The sequence below is a fragment of the Dryobates pubescens genome, chromosome 1, assembly GCF_014839835.1.
Source record: "Dryobates pubescens isolate bDryPub1 chromosome 1, bDryPub1.pri, whole genome shotgun sequence".
NCBI classification, from domain to species: domain Eukaryota; kingdom Metazoa; phylum Chordata; class Aves; order Piciformes; family Picidae; genus Dryobates; species Dryobates pubescens.
In genome coordinates, this window is record NC_071612.1 from 13,244,471 (window position 1) to 13,269,052 (window position 24,582).

The 24,582-nt window shown below is 40.7% G+C and overlaps 1 protein-coding gene across 1 annotated transcript in view; it reads right to left on the reverse strand.

The window, feature by feature from the left end:
• Nucleotides 1–9,931: 9,931 nt before the first annotated feature.
• TBCK (TBC1 domain containing kinase) overlaps nt 9,932–24,582 on the reverse strand; it is a 94,441-nt gene continuing 79,790 nt past the window's right edge. Inside the window, exon 25 of the mRNA XM_009902238.2 lies at nt 9,932–10,663. Coding sequence (XP_009900540.2) covers nt 10,553–10,663 — 111 coding nt within the window. The 3' untranslated portion in view covers nt 9,932–10,552. The remainder of the gene's footprint in view (nt 10,664–24,582) is intronic.

A 24,582-nucleotide genomic window follows, 5' to 3' on the forward strand; every position in this document is an offset into this window, starting at 1 on the left:
GTTAAAGGGCTGCAATCTAAAGGACTAATACCTCTTCCCACTTTCTCAGACTAACTTCACCTCCTTTTTAGGGACTTCCTTCTGCCCTTGGACATACACACATCTGTGCAGGTAAGGCTTAAAAATTAGGACTATTCAGTCTGCACACCTATTTGTATTTGCAAGAGACCTAAAGGTAAAAAATCTTTTAGGGCTCTTTAATCAGCAAAATTTCCATCTGCCAAAACAGTAAAATACTATTTTGTAACATGGCATCTCAGCAAGCAGTCTGCCACAGCAGTATTTATTCAGCCTTAAGTACTTCAAATTGTTAGCAAGTTTGCTGAGCATGTGAGGTCTGTCCTACAGCAAGCTAGAGAGTATTCATCCAGATGTGGGTTCTCATGCAGAGGTATCACAGAGATGAGACAAAATGAGAAGAAGCTTGAATAAAGTGGAAAGTGAAGGAAGGCTGAGGTTCTTGTTTTCTTTTGGCATTCACCAGATGACCACCAGAAACACAGTATATCTTTAGGTTGGATATAATAAATTTCTAGTACCCATATGTTTAACTTACTTGCTACTCTGATGGTTTATTGCACAATTCTAATGTGCAGCACATGTAGTTGGGCTGCTTGACCTTTTACAGTGACTGTTTTCTTCCTCACTACTTAAAAAAAGGCAAACCAAACAATTAAAAATGAAAGGAAAAAATAACCCCACATAAAGTGAAAGCAGCCACCTTGTCTTTGCCACAATGGGAGGTGACACTTCATGCCACTGTCTCAGGAAATGATAACCCTAGAGCAGCCCATGTCCAAGAGGGATGGTGCTGCTCCCATAATGAGCAGTGACCAAGCAGCAGTAGTCTGAAGCACAGCCCTAGGTGTCAGTCACCTTACCTTGTCAGGAAAGAGTAATTAGAGAATAACTCCTGCTGCCTTCAACTCCCTCCTGCCACCCCTACTGGTCCCCATCCATCATCACGAAGACTTCTCTTTATGAGAGGGCTGTCTTTCCAAGGGAGACAATGAGAAGAATTTCCCACTTCTCCCTTCCTCCCCCTCAGCACAGCAGCAACCCCATTTCATTACAAGCCCAAGATCCTAACATCAGAGGCTTTAAGCATCTCCTGATAAGGAAGAAGCTGCTTCCACTAACAGAAGACACAGTGACTGCATTAAAAAACTCTTCCAAGAAGGAAAACCCATCGCATGTTTCTGACAGGAAAGATGAGCAAAAGGTAAAGGCCTGTGAAAAGCCGAATGAAATCCTGGAGGGAGTGAGAGCCTATAAAATACACTGTAAAAGCACTATCAGGCAGGATGAAAGGCAACAAAGAAATCTGAGCAAATACTGGTTTACCTACAGGACATGAAGAAGTAATACAGGGCAAATCAAGAACAGTGTGGCCAGCAGGAGCAGGGAGGTCATTCTGCCCCTGTACACTGCACTGGTTAGGCCGCACCTCAAGTACTGTGTCCAGTTCTAGGCCCCTCAGTTTAGGAAGGATGTTGACTTGCTGGAATGAGTCCAGAGAAGGGCAACAAAGCTGGTGAGGGGCTTGGAACTCAAGCCCTATGAGGAGAGACTGAGGGAGCCGGGGTTGCTTAGCCTGGAGGAGACTCAGGGGTGACCTTATTGCTCTCTACAACTACCTGAAGGGAAGTTGTAAACAGGTGGATGTTGGTCTCTTCTCCCAGGCAGCCAGTACCAGAACAAGAGGACACAGTCTCAGGCTGTGCCAGGGGAGGTTTAGGTTGGATGTTAGGAAGAAGCTCTGTACAGAAAGAGTGATTGCCCATTGGAATGGGCTGCCTGGGGAGGTGGTGGAGTCACCATCATTGGAGGTGTTCAGGAGGAGACTTGAAGGGGTGCTGGTTAGTTGTTTAGGTGGTGTTGGATTGGTTGATGGGTTGGACGCGATGATCTTGAAGGTCTCTTCCAACCTGGTTGTATTATTATTATTATTATTATTATTAAATATACACTTGCACATATAGTACCAAGAGGACTTAAGAATACTTGGAACAACTGGGCTCAGATATATTGCAATAGCACTAGGTCCTAACCCTGCCCATTTTGTTGGTCTTTCCTTCAAAAGTGACTGGAAAATTTCTCTCTGCATGAAATGGCAAGAGGATTTATCTGTTCCAGTAAACCCCTCATATTCATGTCTATGCACTACGTGTCTATGCTAATACTGCAAAGGAGGAATGTTCCTTATTCCAATTCCTTCCAGCTATTCTACTAAGGTTCAGAGGACCCTCCAAAATGAGCTGGAAGTTTTAAACAGCATTGTCAGTAAAGAAAGTCATCTGGTAACTATATTGTTATAGTTCTGTATATAGTATATATAGCACATAGTTGCATGCTAAAATAAACTATTCATTTTTATTCTTCCAGGTACATATTGTAAATGGGGCAGATTTCTAGACACAGGGTAAGAGTGTCTTAGTAGCTGAAAACGCTGCCCTCAGAGAGTTCTGAACTGCTTCTACACTGAGGACATAATACTCAAGACATTAAGTCCTTTGCTTGAAGACATCATCTTTTTTGCCACCTTTTACTTGCAGGCTGGAGAAACAACATTGCTTGAAAAAACATCTTTACTTGAAACAAAGATCTGAAATCATAGATATCAGCTCATTCAAATTTCAAAGGGTTTGAGAAAATTTGTACTTACAGTAGCTACTGAACTGGGTCAAACGAAATCAGTTGACATTATGGCAAAAAAGGTGAACCCTAAGCATTATGTGCTCACTAAAATGAAATTTCTGAAACTCCAGCTCTGTACAATACTTTAAAAGTAATAATTAGAATTGTACAGAAGAAAATGCACTGTGCTACTCCTGTGCTCACTGGTGCCAGATCTACACACTAACCTCCCAACAAGATAAAGATCTCTCCAGGCAAAAAAAAAAAAAAGTAGTATAGCTGTGACTTGTTTTGAGTCATCCTCCTGTGAGAGTGCCAAGTGAAAAGATTTAAGGCTAAAAACCTGTCTATCAACAGCTGTTAGAACATGTCAGGAATACTCAGAAGATGAGTGTATTCAATTTGTGTAAGAACTCTGACAGTCTGAAACTATGGGAAACTGAGTAACAGCAGGGTATCACATGCTAATTTACCCCAAACAATGACTATTAGCAAAGGCTAAATATCACATTTCCAAGATTCTGATCTAGGTTTATCTCTGTTAACAAAAATGACTTGGTTCTTACAGGGCTCTTTTAATACAGATCTGAAGTGGGGAAAAGGTGCATGGGATAGGAATAGAGAGATCCATCCAAAAAGCTTGCTAGTTCCTAGGTATTTTAGTAGATCATATAAACACATAAATGAGATTATATCCCCCTCCTATCCCTCCATGCAGGCCTCAGTGCCCATATTTCCCTACTGAGAAGCTGTGAGAAAACTGCTAGAAAAAAGAAATTGGTGTCTTACTGCTGCTTGTTTAATGCCTTAACAAGCCATAGCAGGACAAAAGAGTACCATGCAAACTGATCTTCTCTTCTACAGCTAGCTTCTGTGCACACAACATAAACTCACATGAACTGCAAAAAGAGAAAATAAACACCCTGAAAATCAAAAATAAAAACACTTCCTTACTATGCCCAAACACTGCTTTGTGAGCAAGTCTATGATGTTATTTCTGGTATTCTAGGGTTGTAAAGGTTGGTGTTTGGTTAGTCTTACAGAAGCTATCAATCTTCATCAACATTAAAGAAAAGTCTAGTTACTGCAGTCAATGAAAATAAATCATATTTCATTATGGCCTAACTACACGAGAGTGTTTGTTAAATCCTATGAACATGACTGCTGGATGTAGCTAACCCAAACTGAGTTTTTTAATAAAAAGCTTTGTAATACAAGACCCTTTTCACCACTAACACTGTGTTTTTTCTGTTAGTTGTTTGTGGGAACGCTCAAATACGCTCAGTAACAGTGCTTGCTAGTGAAAGGATTGTTTACAAAATTGGTGACTGAGAACTCATGACTCAGGGGTGACCTTATTACTCTCTACAACTACCTGAAGGGAGGTTGTAGACAGACGGATGTTGGTCTCTTCTCCCAGGCAAGCAGTACCAGAACAAGAGGACACAGTCTCAGGCTGCGCCAGGGGAGGTTCAGGCTGGATGTTAGGAAAAAGTTCTATACAGAAAGAGTGATTGCACATTGGAATGGGCTGCCTGGGGAGGTGGTGGAGTCGCCATCACTGGAGGTTTTCAGGAGAAGACTTGATGGGGTGCTTGGTGCCGTGGGTTAGTTGTTTGGGCGGTGTTGGATTGGTTGATGGGTTGGACGCGATGATCTTGAAGGTCTCTTCCAACCTGGTTTATTCTATGTATTCTATATTCTATGTATTCTATTCATCTACCTTTGGCTTTCCAAGGAAGTATCTTCTTCCTAGCTAAAGTATTTAGGTTTTAGTGTCTGCATTGTCCTCACACTCACACTTTTTAAGTGGTCACAGTACTCACTATATTTCTTCTATCGGCACTGAGTGAAATTAAGAAGTGTTACTAGCTTCATTTTAACAAAGAGAACTATGCCACTCTGATTATACAAGACATATCAAAAGTTTGTAGCAAGGCAGGTTAAAAATAGCCTGATAACTCAAGGTACTGCCATAATCACTAGATCTCTTAAAAACCCCACAATACCTGTTTTGTAGTCACAGGACTTTTACTCCTCTGGCCAGCTCTGGTGACAGGAGCCGATACCATCAGATGGTATGACTCTAAAATGATGTAATGCCAAACAACCCTAGACAGACAGACAAATGTAATAATGTTTCAGTTAGGCAGTATTAATTAAACAACAAACTACAACATTTCTCTGGATTATGCCCATTGAAAATAATGATTATGGAATATAATGATCACTAAGCCACTCTACTGTACCTGTTCTTTCACACACTCCTGTGCCTGGGAACTCGTTTGGTGCCTACGCATTATAAAGCACACAGAGACCTCTCACTGGGGAAGTAAATCTATGTGAGTTACAGCAGTGCACGCACTGGCACCACTCCACTGTCATGTGCAAGATTACTATTTGAGGTTAATCTGAACATGGACTTACATTATGGTTAAACTTTTTGTGGGAAACAACTTTACAGGAAATGCTTACAGATTGTTTCAGGGGTAGTAATACTTCACTGATCCTGGTTTTTTGGACCAGTTTCCTTAAACTCTGCGTAACACTGGTTAATGATATGATAAACAACAACAATGTAACACTGAACTATGTCCAACCAATCCAATGTGCTTATGGTAGTATGAGGTCAATTTGACAACCTAAATTGATGGAATACAGACTCTGCTGTCATAGAGTCCAATAGGTATTTTGGTGTTCCTATTTAAAAGGACCAACAGCAGCCAACTTCAAGCCTCATGGTTACTTGAAAGGCAAACAAAATGCCAGTTTAGAAGCACAAAGCACCTTCTAGCATCTACTGAGGTTGGAAATTAAAAAAAGAAATCCTGGCATTACAGCTTGTGGGTCAAAAAAAATAATCTGTAGTCTTGCTAGTCTAATACACAAATATGATGTTAACTCTGTCAGCACAAATCACATTTCCCTCTTTGCCCTGGAAAGAAACTCTCTTTTGGAAGGAGTAATAATTCTTTCAAGAAGTGTTTGGGAGTTGGGCCCAAGAGAAGGAATTAAAAACAGCAAGATAAGACTGATGACAGTAAAGTTTCTAATATAGCAGTGGGAGAGGCCAGTCTGACTCATCAGCAAAGATAACTGGAAATGGGAGATTAAAAGGCCACACTCATTCCCACACAATTTCCAGACCTTCTAGTAACTCAGTCTGTACATCATGAAAGCTAAATAAAACATACAGCTAGTTTTCATCTTAGCTGAAAAAGCTTAGTAAGCTACCCAAAGTGAAAATGCAAATTAAAATGGTAATTCTGGACAACATTCATACCCTGCAAATAGGAATAATGAGTATGTCTTCAGCCACAAAACTAACAGGCTCTCACGGTACCTCTCCGAATAATACCACGTGTGATGCAGCTGCTGAAGAGTTTGCAATCTAGGTTTTGGTTTTTTTGAGTTGTTGCCTGACACAGTTGCAAAGGCTAGGTAAGAGCTGCTCCAATAAACATCTTCCTTTTCTGGCTAGAATACCAAGGAAAATATAGATACTGATATCCAGGTCACAAAAATATAACATTGCACCACTGTATTATACCTGTGCAGATTATGTCTACACAAAGGCACAGGAGGATAGCAACAAACTGAAGTGTAGCCTAAAGATGGATTCTGGGCTTCAGAGAAATCAGGCCGAAAAAGGGAAACATGATGGCTTCAGGAAGCAAGGTTCCTAGGATAAGCATGACCAGCCTTAGTCTTTACTCAACAAAATGGAGCAAATGGGACAAATATTTACTAGTAACAAATACACATACACAAAACCCAAACCAAACAAAAACCCCAAACCAAAACAACACTTGAAGGTCTATTCCAACCTATTCCATTCTATTCCAACCTATTCCATTCTATTCCATTCCATTCTATTCCATTCCATTCTATTCCATTCCATTCTATTCCATTCCATTCTATTCCATTCCATTCTATTCCATTCCATTCTATTCTATTCTAATTCTCAACCAACCAAAAAAGCCAACTGATAAATTTAGATGCAAAGTAACTAAAAATCTTAAAGGACTGTATCTTGTCTGAAGAAAGACAGGCTAGTTTAACAGCAGTGGTTTGCCTGTGGTATCAATATGGTCTGCAACTGCCAAAACAGTTTTAACTCCTTTGCTCTGCTCTCCCGAGATGCCCATGTGGGTACCCTGTGGGGAACCTGGCTGTGCTGGCAGGAAGCTGTAGGCCCAGGTGGCTGGGATAGATTCAGGATGTTTTGAAAATGGCAGGAAAAAAACAGATTAGGAGAGGCTGAATTTTCCAGGCCAGATAGTGGGAAATATTTAGTTAGGATATTTTTCTGCCTGCAATAGAAGACATCATGATGGCACATGAGTATTTTTTTTCTCTCTCCTACTACATCTTTATAGCATCCAGTTGCAGTCTAAACCACAGAATTACAATGGTACAGCTGTACAAAACATGGTGCTAGAAATGTACATATTCAGAAAACCTGGCCTCCAGAAATCTTCGGAGAGCTGTACAAAACCAAACAACTGCTTGCTCTTCCAGAATTTCTAGGCCAAAACTGGCGCAGCAAAGCAAATACATACTCTTTAACTGGGCCTATACTGCAAAAACTGTTACAAAGTCAGGCTGAGGGAGCTGGGGTTGTTCAGCCTGGGAAAGAGGAGTCTCTGGGGAGACCTGATAGAAGCCTTCCAGTACCTGAAGGGGGCCGACAAGAGGGATGGGGAGAGACTGTTTTCAAAGACCTGCAGTGACAGGATGAGGGGCAACGGCCTTAAGCTGGAGAAGAGCAGATTTAGATTGGATATTAGGAACAAGTTCTTTACTATGAGGGTGGTGGAACACTGCAACAGGTTGCCCAGGGAGGTGGTTGGGGCCCCTTCCCTGGATATATTCAAGGTGAGGCTCGATGAGGCCCTGGGTGGCCTGGTCTAGTTGGGGATGTCCCTGCTGACTGTGGGGAGGTCAAACTAAATGACCTTTGGAGATCCCTTCTGGACCGGACCGTTCTATGATACAATTCCCTAATGGGAAGTTACTAGAAAATGCAAGAATTTTCCTTGTCCATCAGAAAGGAAGCTAATTTTTTGTCCAAGTGCCTACCCTATATAACAATTAAAATGACCAGGCACAGCATGCCTGCCTCTTTGTAGGCACAGTTGTTTCAAAATTAGTGATTACAACAGTAAGTGCAATTACAACAGCAACTGCCAATCACTACCAGCTGTTAGCTGCAGAGCTTTCTAGGTACTTCTGTTTACATGGAGACAAAAAACCAATACTGTTTAGCAGTTCTTGACATTTCCTGCTTTTAGACATATCCTCTCTCACAACTTTTCCTGCAAAACACATGTAAATGTTACTTTAAAATGTAAACTTTTACTTAATAGCAGCTTTTAAGTCTTCTGTCTAAAATATGTTAATACACAAACACAATATGTAAGTAAAGACTGAACTACAGTATATCTGAAATCAATAGATATTCAAAACTTAAATACTAAACCCAGCTGTATTTGCAAAAAAATGAATAAAATTGCTGAAGCTGTTAGATATTTTTCACTCAAAAAATAACTTGGCTTCTCTAAAAATGAAAATACCTGCAGGAGATACAGAATACTTCCTTCCTTTCCCAGCAACAGGATAAGTAGCTGGGGAAACACGCAACCCTTTTTTCTCAGAGGCTTTCTGTTCTTTGTGCATACAGCCCTTTTCTGAGGACCTGTATAAAGGAGAAGAACATATCCAGCTAGAGTTAAATACATCACCTGAACTGCTGCTTCAGGTAAAGCCAAACCAATACTTACAGAGACAAAATGCTTGAGAAGGGAGTGCAAGAAACTGGGTAAAACCTCTATTCTCCCAGGCTCTCTTCACAACAGATCAGGAAATTCCACAGTTGTGTACTGTTTCTCAACAGCCATGGTTGACAGTCAGAGATAGAGCTCCTCCACAAAGCCATCTAATCCTTTTTTATGGGCATTTTTATAAACTCTTGGCCACTTCTGGTGACAAATTCCATATTTTAAGGATGCACTTTTGGTGAAAGGTTAGGATGTTCTATTTTAGTTGCCTCTTTTTCCAAAGACTTTTCAGTCAACATAACATCATCTTACTCTGATTCTGTTTTGTGTCCATTCTAATCCTGCATATCATATTTATTTATTACAAAGCATCTCTGCTGTGTTCTAAGTGTAACATATGGGTTAATTCTCTGATGTTAGAGCTGGTTTTGTTCATTTCCTTCGCTAAAGTCACCAATATACTCAGTGGCTTTCTGGCAACGAGTTGGCATTTGCAGCGATGTCTTACCTGTGAACAAACTCACTGTTGAATATGGTTAAAATGGTTGTTCTCCAGGGCCCTGTGTGTGCCCTTTCATAGTGAATCCCTCTGACATCACGTAGCCGAGTCTTTCTCGTTCTTCATGTAGCCAAGCAAAACTTTGATCATGGGGGATCATACTGTAGTACAAGGAAGCTAATGAACCTCACTGCTCCTCTGTGTTTCCTAAAACAATTCTTCTAAAGTCCCAATTAATTTCAGAGCTATAGTGTCAGTCATACATTACCACAAGTGGCTTTCCTGGATTAAAAGTAGATTTTTCAAGTAACATTCTTGAAGACAATCTTATTTTTTCCCCCTCGAGGTTTTTCACATTGTTTTCAGAATAACAGACCTGAGATGCTAGCAATGTTAACCTGGGATTGTGAGGTGAAGAAATCAGGATGGGGCCTTCTCACATCTGAAAGGTGACACTTGTCTGAATCCAATCTATTTTTAGTTTCTTGGCAACGAAGAGATGGCAATCCTGTTTCTTTTGGTGCTTTCAATACTACTGGCTTCCTATTGCAAAAGATTTCCACATCTCTAGTGCACAGTCAACTCCTGCCCTTTGTGGAAGCCTGCTTTCACTCATCTACAGTACTTGCATCCCGTTTAGTTTAGAAACAGATTCATTGTCTCAATCTGTCAGTTTTAAAGTTCCTGTTTAAGAAACAGGACTTAAAAAAACCAGCAACTGATGTCACCAGCTAAAGAATCAAAGAGAGCTGTGCACCTCCAATTCATACAAGACTGATTACTCTAGAGCACTTTCACATGAAAATTAAAATGGCATTGTTCCTTTTTAAGGCACGAGCTTCTAAAATGGAAACCCACTACTATTTCTGTAGTAACTGAACCATAGCTGTGAGACACAGCATTGCCAAAAGCCTGTCTTTCTGGTCAACAGAATTGTTCCAGAAATTGTTGTGGTTGCTGTGTTTACAGAAATGGAATGTCAAACCCTCCACAGAGGTGGTGGCCTCCACAGGATATGATACAACTTGGATTGGCTCAGCAGCAGCTCTTACAGTGACTTCCAGTCTGGGAGACATCTTTATTTCCAGTCCAGATGAAAAAAATGCTTTCTCAAAAAACCAAAATTAAACAAACCCACAAAAAACTCCCATGATACAGCAATTCTTCTTTAAAATATTAGAGAACACACTTTCCCCCCCCACATAATACACACAGGGTACACTTCCAGCACATTACTTTCCATATTCACAGTAAAATACTTTTGAAGAAAAATCTGTTTAAGTGCAGCTTAGAGATATCAAGAGGCAGTTTATTTAGTTCTGCAGAAATATTTATAAGATGCCCAACACCATCTGAGTTACTCTTCTTTTGTTCAGACTTGTTCAACCAGTTGTGCACTACACCAATGCTGAAGGAGGTTTCTTAGCTTCAAGCTTCACAGTTTCTACCTTTTCCAAATGCAGCTCCGTATAAAATAATAAACACAAAGCTCCTGTGCTCTAAATCTTCAGGATAAGACACTGATCATCTGGACATCTTCTAGAGTGAAAATTTCATAATGCCCTTTGAGTTTAGGATATCAATATTGTAATGAAAAGACTTCCCTACTCAGATTGTCCTGAATCTTTACAGCCACTTAAATCTGTGGTGAAGGAACAGTGAGGAGACCAGTTGGCTTGATCTTGTTGATCCCTCCATCTAGGATGCAGACCCTTGGATACTTGTTTTTCACTAGATGAGCTGCAAACTGAAACAAATACATCATTAGCACATGTTATAATCCTTAAATTGAATTAACTTTTGCTTAATTATCCTTACTTATCACAAAGAAAAATAAATATCTGACTCTAGATTTCTTTGCATCACTTAGTTCAACTCAGGAACCCAGGCCTGTCTGTTGAAACAGATGGGATGAATTCAGTGGTCAGTCATTGAAGTGTCACACTGCTAAGGAACTTTTTTTGTCTGGGCTTAGGCAGGATTTCACCTCATTCTAACATGATCATTTAATCTCAAAGTACTCACTGGAACCTCTCAAAAAGAACAAAACAAGAGATGCTTTTCTTTGCATTAATCTAACCCCCAGTAGTTTTCTATAGGTTCCCAAGTTTGGTGGTGGAGTCACTGCTTACCTTTGAAACTTGTACAACATGACATGATTTCACAAATGTCTGATATGAATTCAGTGTCTAGCAGCTGCACTCTGACCTGCACTCTCAATACACCCACATGCAGGTTACATAGCACAAGCATACACACACATAACCCAAGTCTTTGAAAGCCTCTCTTTCCAGTTCATTCATTCCATAAACCAAACACAGGAGTTGTTGGTTTCTATGTAGTGACTTCATGAGAAAGTTGCTCTGCTGATGAAGAAAAAAATCTTTTGTGTACATCCAAATAGAATGATTGAAAAAAATATAAAAATACCAAACATCATGTATCAAAACATGGAATAAAACCACAAAGGAGCTCTGTTCTGTGTATCACGTGTCAAACTTACATACTGATTGCAATACATTAAAAAGCAAGCTACCAAAATGGATTAATCCAAAAGAAACTACAAGTTTCACCTTATGTCTGATAGCTGTGAGAAAGTCTGCCCTGCCATCCCATTCTTTCAGACTCTTGTTTTATACTTAACTGAAAAATCAGTACCATTTGTAAAATCACTAACTGCTTCCCAATGGACTGTGTAAAACATTTGTAATTACCTTTTCACCCTTTAAAATTATTTGTGGTACTATTCCAGAACTCAGTGAAAGCATAATGTCCAAATAACTAACTCTGCACAAACAACTAAATCAAGAACATCAGCAGGCACCCACCCTATCTAAATTTAGGACATGGGATTTCTTTCTGTATTTACATTCCTCCTAATTACCTTTGATAGTATAACAGATAGTAAGGCAGAACAAGATGCACTACATAATGACTTGATCAAATAGAAGTCTTGGAATAATTTCTTGGAATAAGTTTACAGTAGCAAAGATATAAACTCCTTCCATAGCCAGACCTTTTTTTTTCAACCTGAAGATATTTTATATATGCAAGGAATCAGTTTCTGTCCACTTATGTGTTGAACATAGCTCCCGCATTCCTCTCTGTGTTTCAGGATGGATTTAAACAGCGTGAGCAGCTAGTGGATGATCTGTGACCACTGAGAACTTGTTGAGGTAGAATAGGAGGTCACAGGACATACTTCTGAGTCATACTTCTGAGTCATACTGTTGCCTGAGGAAGACCAGAAGTTCAGTCACCTCTTCCCCAATTAGTTTGGGTCAGAGTTCTGTTTTGACCTGAAACCTCCACAGCCAGTCAGTGCAGGATTCCAAAAGGTCAGATGAAACAGTCCAAGCAATCAACCAATCGAAACAGCTAAAGTTAGGCCATACCATGCTTTACTATTGCTGAGGTCATGTAATATGCTCAGAGACTAGGAGACTTTAACTACCTCTCATTGCAATCACAGTCCATAAAAATGTGGTGTGTAGTAAAACAGAGACAAAGATACTTTTCATTGTCAAAAATAGCATTCAGCTGTGCATACCATGGGTATAAAAATAGTATCTATGCCTCATGAAATACTCCTACCAGGCATCTCTACTTCAAATGTACATAACTGTCACCTCACAGTGCTCTCCATCTCTGACTAATGGATAGTGCTCCGTCTTGGACACTGATGCTGCTCATAGCTGGCAGAAATCAGGCATGGCAACAAGTGTTCAGGCTGACAGGAAGCAGTCTGTTATTTTTTGAGTGTAATGCCCCATGTGCCAGCAGAGAAGTTCCACTCTGCCTACTGATAATTTTGCACTTCTGATGTCAAACTGTAAACTCAGCTCCAAGTTTTCAGATGCCCTAGACATAACTCCTATTCCATGGAATCTGAAAATAAAATATGCAAAGAGGGGTTTTAGCATTAAGGCCTGTATCCCACTGCTTTTGTTTTGAAGAACTGCTTTAGTAACCAAGGTATGGCTGGAAATGAAATTCCTTCACTGCATATAAGCATAGGTTCCTTAATAACCTTATGGTGAGGAATCTCTCGCTTCTTGCAGACCCTCGGCAAAGTAAGCAGTGCAGAATGTGTGGCCGTTAGCAAATGACAGGCAGAAAGTTCTCACAGACATGTCTGCAGTTATCTACAGGAGCTTCAGTGAGAAAGGCTGCAAACACAGTTCAAAATATTGCATCTAAACATCTTACCAGGAACAACCCAGTGAGCAGGGAATGTACTAATGGTGCCTCACTACTGTGGGAATTAGTTGAAAGTCAGGGGTCCAGAGGCATACGCACTGCCACAAGCCAAGAGCTGCCATCAAACTGCAAATATCAGCCTCCAAGAGCTTTGCACATACACCTGTCTCCACACTGCAGAGAGTCAAGTTCTAACTCACAGGGTAATAGGATCTGATCCAATTAAAGACACTTCTAGTTTTACCTTCTGCCTTCCCACCCTGTGTCACTGAAAGTAGAAACAGTACATCTATAGCAAATTCAGAAGCAGTCATCTTACTAGCATTGCAGTCTTCCTAATTAAAGCTCTGACTTTTTACAGTTCTGTTCCTCAGCACATGCTTGTGCTTTCACCTCCCAGACAGAGGAGTCTGTCACAGACAGGACCAGAACTTGGTCACCATGATTCTGAAATGTTCCAACACCAGCTGGCATCTCTCCCTGCCAAAATACACTGTGTGAAGCAGGTATTTTCAAAACACATGAAAGTGTTATTTCTGGCATGTGTGCTGATGGAGAAGCATGAAAAGAAGGACTATTTGAAATAGCTACACAGACTTCCTCCCCAATGTGACCTTCATTTAGGTTCAAAAATCAGTAACTTAAATGCAAGAAATTAACAAATATTAAAAAAAGATTTCCAAAAGAGTTGAAAAAAAAACAACCACCCACCAGTGATCCAGAAATAAATAAATACAATAATAAATTAATGTGTCAAAAAGAGCCTGAGGCATTCTTCTGCATTAGTGCCACAGACTTTCGAGAGCAGAAACTGCCACCTTGGACTTCACAAATGGGCTCTATTTCCTTTATATATGCTATTGTAAAGTGTCAACCAGTAGTTTGTAACAGGTACCTAAATATGTAATTTGGGAGGTTGTAGCCAGGCGGATGTTGGTCTCTTCTCCCAGGCAGCCAGCACCAGAACAAGAGGACACAGTCTCAGGCTGCGACAGGGGAGGTTTAGGTTGGATGTTAGGAAGAAGTTCTATACAGACAGAGTGATTGCCCATTGGAATGGGCTGCCCGGGGAGGTGGTGGAGTTGCCATCACTGGAAGTGTTCAGGAGGAGACTTGATGGGGTACTTGGTGCCATGGTTTAGTTGTTTAGGTGGGTTGGATTGGTTGATGGGTTGGATGCAATGATCTTGAAGGTCTCTTCCAACCTGGTCTATTCTATTCTATATATCCCAATTGACAGAAATGCTCTTAATACAGAAGATAACACGGTGAGGAGATAAGGAAATGGGGTACATCACTCTTGGCAAGCTGTTAAGCACCTACATTTTTCAAAGAGATTAACTGAAACATCTAAAGGTCATGCACAATTAAATTTCTGTTATACAGGTTGATTTGAAATAGAAATGAACCTCTATCATTTGCAAGCTGATGATATTTCCTCAAATTTATCAACTGCTTCTGCAGAAATAACCTCTGAGATATACCTGTTTCCCCACACCTCTAATGGATCACAATCCTCTGTAATCCTTGCTTTTGTTTAGGCAACACCGCTATGTGGGGGAAATGGAGTTACGCTTATCTGAAGCAGAGGATTAAAGGAATGCTACAAGGCTTTCAGCTTTTTCCTTTCTGCCTCAGGTGGCCTTTCCTCAAAATATACTTCCCAAGAAAGTTCAGTTATGTTTTTAGAGGTTGAACTTCTCCTTGTTATTGTCACAGCAGATATTAAATATGAAAGGATGAATGTGTGAGCAACTTCATTAATGACTACTCTGTGATGGCTTTGGTGAAGACTTTGGAAATGCTACCTCTATTAAATCCTGCATCAATCAACTCTATGTAAATAAACACCCTTCTTGGTGAGTATAACAGAGACAGAAAACTGTAATTTGCATTTGAAAGCAGTCAGTTACACCTCTCTCATGCAGATACAAATTAGGCTTTCAAAGACAGGCAAGATCACAGCAACTAATATCAAAATTTGGGCAAATATTAAACATTTTAGCCTACACTGGAGCTGTTCTCAATACAAACAGCTTCAGAAGACTGCTCCTGTAAGTACCATAAGGAACATTAACAATCCGTAGGCTGAACTATTTAATCCAAGTGTTTCTACTACCCTGTTCCAAGCAGTAAAATCACAGCTTTCAAGCATGCTGGATGTATTACACCAGGCCCATCACATTTTCAGACTGTCTACAGCGAAGAGTCTCATAACACAACACGGCTTGAGTGGCATGGTTCCCAGGACCCTTGGGGCTAGCCATCAGGGCTGCTATGTACACATTATTCACTTTCACAGACATTCTTGTGACAGGTTGTAATTAAAGGGCAGGCTAGGAGGAAAGGAGGAGTACACATACTTTAACAGAATACCAGAAATGTTGACATGGTGACAAATGTTACCAGGGTATAAATGTTAGTATCATACACTGAAAGGCAGAAGAACAAGAAATACTTTAGAAGCTGGAGTAGAAACACTAACCAAAATTTTTAATACTCATCCATTTCCACAAGATTATTATCAGTTCTTCATGTGCAAACACATGCTACACAGAACTCTCAGGGACAGCAGTCTGTTTAGATGCATGATTTCAGTCAAGATTTCAGCACCTTGAAAGCATACCACATTCAAGGTGAGCAGTTCAGAGTTTCTTAGACACCACTTTCCATACAGCATAGAGCAGACTCAGTATGCAAGATGATTATTAGTGAGCTACTTTAATAGAAAAAGTGTTTCTAGATAAAAGAAATAGCACACACTAAGGGAATTATAGGCACCTAAAGCTTTCTATATTGAACAAAACAAACCCTAGTTAATGGTTACAGTATTAATATACACTAGATGGAAGTACAAAACAGAGCAAAACTTTGAGCAAAGAGATAATATGTTAAAAACGGAGAGAGAGAGAGAGAGAGAGAGAGAGAGAGAGAGAGAGAAGGAAGAGAGAGAAAGACAAAAAGATCAAGAAGAAATTCTTCACACACAGACCTGGCCAAAATGGAGCATTTCCCTTTCATCAGTGCAAAAGACAGAAGTACCTTCAAGGACTTACATGAAAAGATTTGAAAGCAATCCTACACAAATGGGTAGTTATTAGCTGGTTTCAGAATAAATCTTACTGAGAATGAAGGTAAGAGTAAACTCTCCAATTTCTCCAAGTAACAGTACCTGCAATTTTAGTTTTCCAATACAAATGATATATTTTAAAAAAGTAAACACCCAGCTGAGAGGGCACACTTGAAAATGAAAAATCAATTGCAGAGATTAAGCTGTTGTAATGCAGCTCATTTACACTGACCAACACGTGCAACATTTGGCTTGAATATGAAAGAAGTCACAAGTCCTTCTGAAAGACTCAACCCCTCTCAAAGTCTAAAAAGATTCTCCTAGATAAGATTTTAGCCTGGACACGAGGAGACTCAGGGGTGACCTTATTGCTCTCTACAACTACCTTAAGGGAGGTTGTAGACAGGCAGAGGTTGGTCTCTTCTCCCAGGCAACCAGCACCAGAACAAGAGGACATAGTCTCAGGCTGTGCCAGGGGAGGTTTAGGCTGGCGGTTAGCAGGAAGTTCTACACAGAGAGAGTGATTGCCCATTGGAATGGGCTGCCTGGGGAGGTGGTGGAGTCACCATCACTTGGAGGTGCTCAGGAGGAGACTTGATGGGGTGCTTGGTTGCATGGTTTAGTTGATTAGGTGGTGTTGGATGATAGGTTGGACATGATGATCTTGAGGGTCTCTTTCAACCTGGTCTGGTCTATTCTATTCTATAATGGAATAATGCTCTAAGAAATACCTGGTAGTGAAAAAACCTCTCTGTGATTTGCAATACTTTTTACTAATGCTGCCCAAACAGAAGCTTTTTAAAAACATTTTTTGTTTTTACCCAGAGAGACAGCTGGTGAGAAAGCCTCTGGCAGATCCATCCAGAAACTACCAGCTCTTAAACAGTACTGAGGGCATGCCTACACTGGCCATTTTGCCCCGTTTCTTCTTAAACTCCAGGAAGTCAGTCCTTGGATCTCCCACATAACAGACATTCCCTCCTGCAGCAGTCTGTCAGCCCTCCTCAAAAGCTGATTCAGACACAGTGTTTTTGGCCGGCAAAATCATTATGCAAATCTCCTGGACGGACCTAAACCATGCAATTAATGCATTACCATCTCTATTTCAGTTACCATTTCAGATTCTCTGAACTGGAATAGCAGGAAACATAAAACACTGCCCCAGAAAGTGATAACTGTGTGCTATAATTCTTGTATCCATGTCTTCAGTGACATGGATACAGCCTAATCCATGCAACCTCAATGAAAGGCCAAGAATGCTCTTTCAGAGGTGCAGCCAAAGAGTATAATCACAGCCAAGACTGGTAGGCCTGAAGGAAACTGTGGCACCCAAGAGCACTACTCCAGTATACATATCCACCATGTCCCATCTTCCCTCTTCCAACAGATGTCCCAGATGGCTGAGAAGAGTTTGGATCCAGCTTACCAGCACTTTTCAGAAATCAGACATATTTTTGACAGGTAAAGCTGATACCCACACAATCCCCCATTTCAGAAAGATTCAAACCTCTGTGTAGTAAGGCACACAAATTGGACAACTAGAATAGAATAAACCAGGTTGGAAGAGACCTTCAAGATCATCGCGTCTAACCCATCAACCAATCCAACACCACCTAAACAACTAAACCATGGCAACAAGCACCCCATCAAGGCTTCTCCTGAACACCTCCAATGATGGTGACTCCACCACCTCCCCAGGCAGCCCATTCCAATGGGCAATCACTCTCTCTGTATAGAACTTCTTCCTAACAGCCAACCTAAACGTCCCCTGGCGTAGCCTGAGACTGTGTCCTCTTGTTCTGGTACTGGCTGCCTGGAAGAAGAGGAAGAAGAGACCAACATCCACCTGTCTACAACCTCCCTTCAGGTAGTTGTAGAGAGCAATAAGGTCACCCCTGAGTCTCCTCCTCTCCAGGCTAAGCAACCCCAGCTCCCTCAGCCTCTCCTCATAGGGCCTGTGTTCCAAGCCCCTCACCAACTTTGTTGCCCTTCTCTGGACACGCTCCAGCAAGTCAACATCCTTCCTAAACTGAGGGGCCCAGAACTGGACACAGTACTTGAGGTGCGGCCTAACCAGTGCAGTGTACAGGGGCAGAATGACCTCCCTGCTCCTGCTGGCCACACTGTTCTTGATGCAGGCCAGGATGCCATTGGCCCTCTTGGCTACCTGGGCACACTGCAGGCTCATGTTCAGCCTACCATCAACCAGCACCCCCAGGTCCCTCTCTACCTGGCTGCTCTCCAGCCACTCTGACCCCAGCCTGTAGCTCTGCATGGGGTTGTTGTGGCCAATGTACAGAACTCGGCACTTGGATGAGTTAAATCTCATGCCTTTGGACTCTGCCCATCTGTCCAGCCTGTCGAGGTCCTCTTTTTTTCCCCTTAGCTATACTAAAAGTTCATCACCCATCCAGGCTGGCCATCTGCCCCGGCAGCTCATCTTCCGGCACATTGGCAGAGCCTGTTCCTGCGCCTTCAACAGTTCTTCCTTGAAGCAGGTCCAGCCATCCTGGACCCCTTTGTTTTTAAGGGCTTTATCCCAAGGAACCCTCTGAGTTAGTTCCTTGAGTAACCTGAAGTCTGCCGTCTGGAAGTCCAGAGTGGAGGTCTTCTTGCTGCCCCTCTTAACTTGACTGAATACTGAAAATTCAATTATCTCGTGGTCGCTGGCCCCTAAACAGCCTCCGACCACCACATCACCCACCAGCCCTTCCCTGTTGGTGAAGAGGAGGTCTAGCATAGCCTTGCCCCTGGTAGGCTCACTCAGCACCTGGGATAAGAAGCTGTCCTCCCTGCACTCCAAGAACCTCCTAGACTGTCTCCTCTCTGCTGTGTTGAGATCCCAGCAGATGTCAGGCAGGTTACAGTCGCCCATGAGAACAAGGTCAGGCGATCTTGAGACAGCCTTAAGCTGCCTATAGAATGCTTCATCAACATCTTCCTCCTGGTTGGGTGGTCTGTAACATACTCCAACCAGGATGTCTGCCCTGCCAGTCTTCCCTCTAATTCTTGCCCACAAGCACTCCACCCGATCGTCCCTAATCTCCATCTCAATGGCACCTAGTCCCTTCCTGAGGTACAGGGCCACCCCTCCAACCCTTCTTCCTTGCCTGTCTCTCCTGAAGAGCCTGTAGCCATCAATTGCAGCACTCCAGTCATGTGAGTCATCCCACCACGTCTCTGTGATGGCAACTACATCATAACTTTCCTGCTGCAACAAGGCTTCCAGCTCCTCTTGTTTGTTACCCATGCTTTGTGCATTAGTGTACATGCACTGCAGCTGGGCTGCTGGTTTCACCTCTGACTCTAGCTTATCGTGCCCAGACTCCTGCCTGAGGGGACTAGTTTCAGCCCCTTCCCCCTTCAAAACTAGTTTAAAGCCCTGTCGATGAGACCTGCCAATTCCCTTCCCAGAATCTTTTTACCTTTGGGGGACAGGTCATTCTCATATACTCTGTGTGTGTGTGTGTGTGTGTGTGTGTATACAATGTCTACATCAACCAACCAACTAAAATGTCCCATTAGTGTAACTGCTTGTCTCAATAAAAAATAAAGAACAGAACCTACCTGGAGTTTTACAAATAATCTTCTCTCCTTGGCACTTACTTTTTAAGAGAAAAAGGAACACTAAAATTTTACTCCTGAGCATACATCTTTCATTTTCCCTTTTCCTCTTTCATATGTAGATGAAAAAGGGAATCTCTGCTGTACCCAAGGCAAATCCACTGGCAGGGGCAGAATTACAACAGTGTAACACAACTCCTTGCTGACAGCCTGAGTGTTTCTTGGACCATGTGAAGAGCAATGTACCTGCAATAGCTAGTCAATGAAGGAAAACAGGAACATACAGTACAATAATAAAAAGTACTAAGTAAAATAATACAGGCTTTGCAGAACAAAAAAATGAAGATTTTACCATGTCTTGGGTAGAGATAGAATTAGCAGGATTGTTCCTGATTAACTAAGCCTTTCAATCTTTTCAAGAGACAAGCTTAATCTCTTCCTCTTTAAAGGCAACAAAGAGGCAACTGATGATTCCAGTAGACTCTGAGGGTGATGCCTTAACAAAACGAACATGGAAAAAGCCATTTTGGGACTCATAAGGAGCATCTCCATTACTGCAATGAGAAGATACCTGCAGTTTTCATTCCACATGTTGAAATAATCTGCTGCAAAGAATATTTAAGGAGAAATGCAGAATCTAAAAGATGAAAGGTGGAAACTTCATGAAGTTTATTGCCCAATTTCTATTTGCTTTCATTGTGGACATTTCAGTAAGTCCTTCTAAAAAAAGCTTCTCTTTAGAAGCATAAATGTATCCACCCTTTACTGTCTATGCTAGACCTAATCTTCAGATCCCCCTATGAAGTTTCTTGGGTATCCATTTGTGACTTTAAGACAGATTTATAACAAGAAACCAGCTTCAGCATGTGGGGACTTGCTTCTCTGGCAAGGCCTTTTAACAGGCTTGAGGAAGACGACAACAAAATTACACAAAGTCAGTGATAACTGGACACTTATCTACATGTCTCAGCCTTCATATATGAAGTGCATCTTTGACAAGGCACTGAGAGAAAAATCTTACTTTCAGGCTAGGCATAGGTTATGCCAAAAAATGTTGAACTTGACCCTCTTGCCTTGAAAAGGGTCAGAATATCACATGGAAAACAAGGACTGCTTGTCTTTGAGGTAATTCATATACTTCTTCTATAAGGTATTGTGATGCAGCAAAAATTACTACTTTTCTTCAACAACTTGTAGAAGTTGTCTAGACAATGTATTTATAGTAGCATAACTTACCTAGTTAAAAAAATTACCAATGTAACAATTAGAAGTTACAAGAGACAGACATCTTTTAAGCTTTGACTTACAGCTTATCTGTCTTTTTCCAAGGCAAGAAATAAGTAAACTGCTAATTATTAGACAGACTAAAATGTCCTGTACAGTTCATTGTTACAGCATTTATCTGACAGTAACTACATATATTAAACCACCGAGGAAACACACATATATGAAACAACCACACAAGCAGAAGCGTGCCACTGTCAAAACTGCGTTGCCAGAGTATGATTTAATATCAGGCAAAGTATTTCTCCAGTTCTAACTTCAGTCTATACTGTGGTTATACATGCAAAGAAAGTTAGACATGGGAACAGATAATGTCTTAGCATTTCAGAACTGATTGGAGGAGGGGAGATGAAGAAATAATAATGAAACTCCCCCTTCCCACAGGTGCATAACTACGATCTGCCTTTGTACTTGCTGCATCTCAGACTTTGAAAGTGACAAAAAACAGGACACACGCTATTTGCCACGCACCAAAAAACCCAAGAAGCTGCTTATTTCACTATTACACTCCCAACTTTAATGACACCTTGCCCATACTGCAATTTACAAGGTATTTTCTGTCAATGGACGTGGGAAAGTGGAATTTAATTCACTTAAGAGATGCTGCCACTTAACATTTTAAAAGATAAAACTAAAATACAATCTGGTTTATTAACTCCAGCAAAATGCCTTTTATATAGATGCTTCCTGCTGTCTTCAGAGCCAAACAAGTATCTGCTCTATTAATGAGTGCCTAGAATCTCCTAGGAAAAGAAAGGCTGGCACAGAATGAATATTCTGCAGAGAAGTGTTAGCCAAGCACCACGACAAGATGCCCAGTGCAAGCTCCCCTTCATGATACCATTATCCTGCTAATGGCGCTTTCAGTAAGGCTCTTGTATGTCAGACAGACCTATTCATCTAACTTTTAGGGTGAGTAAATTAAACAGCTTAACAAGCAGGAAGACCCTGTTTTAATTCTGTCCTAAGGAAGTGTTCAGCTGGAGGCAGAGCCTGCAGCACTGCTGGCTTCCTTTGCCTCCTGCTGGAACAGTACTGTGGTGAAGTTTTCAGTTTTCCCTCTTGCCAATCAAGTTCTAGACAGTATTTACTTTTCAGTTGAAATGTTTTATCATCTAGCACCTAACCAAATGCAAAAGGCAGAAACAGAAATGTGAAAAAATATTTTTCTAGATTCAGTTGGGTTTGTTTGTTTTAGTTTTATTTAAATGATGCCAAGTAGGTTACTAATATGAAACACAATTGAAAGAGTCAACTTTCTAGTTACAAATAACCCTATCAATAATCAGTGGGGTTTTTCCTACTCAACCCCCAACTCTGGCAACCCTGAATAAATTTAAACCAAACATCTAACATTGCCAATCTCCATATTTTTTAATGCAGTAAATATCAGTGAACACTTCTGAAAATCTCTGTGGTGGAGGGCACGCTTTGTGGCTCGGTCCTTTTTCAGGTGGAAATATGTAACTATTTAGACATCTTAAACTTTCAACATTCCTTTGGAGGATTCTTTTTTCTTTCCACACCTTCACTTCTGCAGTTTTTCATATGATTGGGTTACCAAGTAAAATTTTAAAAGTAATAGCTATTGCTCTTGTCAAGCTACAGAGGTTTTAGATTGGTTAAGTTCATGAATGGCACTGGCTCAGGTTGCCCAGAGAAGCTGTGGAGGCTCCAACCCTGAAAATGTTCAAAACCAGGTTGAATGGGACCTTGAGCAATCTGGTCTAGTACATCTCTGCGCAGTTGGAACTAGATGATCATTAAGGACCTTTCCAACCCAAGCCATTCTATGATATTATGAATACTGGCAGGCAATCCTCTATGTTAATGCATATTTGCATGTTTAATCCATGCAGATTAAAACTGAAGTTTACCTCAAAAATAATCCACAAGAGAAAGGATTTCTAACGTTTATCAACACAGTCAGTTTGAGGCTGGTTGTAAACGTACTCATAAAGGTGTGATAGAGTGGTGAGTCCCTGTCAATATTTAGGATTTAGTAGTTCATTAATTTGTGGTCAAACTGGTTAATCCAGTATTTTGTTCCGAGTTAAAACTCTACACTCTTTGGTTAGACTTTCAAGACCTCTCTAAAAGCAAATCAAGAGGCAAATCAGCTTCTCTCTTTTATGGAAAGTTGTAATATTGACAATTCCAGGTAAACTGGGACCGAGAGGGTGCACTAACCATACTGCAAGTTTTCTTTAGCTGCATTGCAAAGGAAACATTCCATATTTCATTAAAAAAACATTTAAAAGCCAAAACAATACTCCAAAGTGAATAGCAAAGCACTTTTTTACTCTGCCCCTATTCCTCAGGACATTAGTGAATGGTTTGTCTGCTACTGAGCTAAATTAGGGTGTTCAATGATTTAAAATGTAATTGTTGAATGAAGCTGAATAACCCACCAAAGGTGTAATGCACCATTTATATCTCCATTTAGCTTATGAGTATTTTATGCCTTTTGCAATTGTTCCTCTGAGGAGGGGATTTATACATTCAATACTTACTGAGCTATTGTGATTATTCAAGTTGATGGATTTCATATTGAAATATTTATCATGGCCTTACCCAAACCTTATGCACAATCTTAAATACTCACTAACCAAAACTATTTGAGATATGCTGTATGGTTTCTCTTATACCATCATTGTAACTGGTTAATTTTTTAAATGATGAAATACAGGTTACTGAAAGGGATTTCTCACACTGCTTACAACCCTGTATAGGTATAAAAACACCAACATTTGCCACATTGGTGCTTCTGCTGTCCATCACATGAAGGTATTTAATGAGCCACAACTCTCTGTCATGCCATTTCAGTAAATAGGCTTAAGAAACTGGTGAACTAAAAGTATACCACCTAAGAGCATGTCTTTTAAACAAAACCAAAAGAGAGTAAAATTAAATAACCTTCCCTCATCATCATCAGAAATACTTCTACTTGTGACTCTGCTGGTTCACAACACCACCAAACATAAAAAGGAATAGGCAAGTCTGAATATTCTCTGTTAAAGGCACTGACAACAGAAGTGTCACATGAAAGTTACCGTTCTCCATTGGAACAATTCTCCTCTTCACTAGCACAACTACATGAGCTAAATGATTCAAAGAAACCCCTAATCAATATATTATACCTTTTATTAACAGGCATAGGAATTATATCTTGTTTCATCTGGACTTTGTATCGTATCTGCCTCCATCCTGCTTACCTTACATGTGCATCCTAACACCATACAAAACTAATGTAAGTCAGTTTTGAAAACTAGTTCCTACTGATGCACAGAAGTGCTGATATGACTTCTACAACATGCCAAAAGTAAGATTTAAGCTGAGAAAGTCATGTTAAATTAGGCCATTTCAAAACATCAGCTTTCTCAACTGCTGATCACTTGAAGAAAAACATGTTTGTTGTCTAGAAGCAGAAATAAACAAGATCAAAAATATCCCCCCCAAATCCTGGCCATACCCAGAAGTTACTAACGTGAATTATCCAGACTGGCCTTTATTTACTACTGTCTGTACTCATGCCATTGAGGTATTTT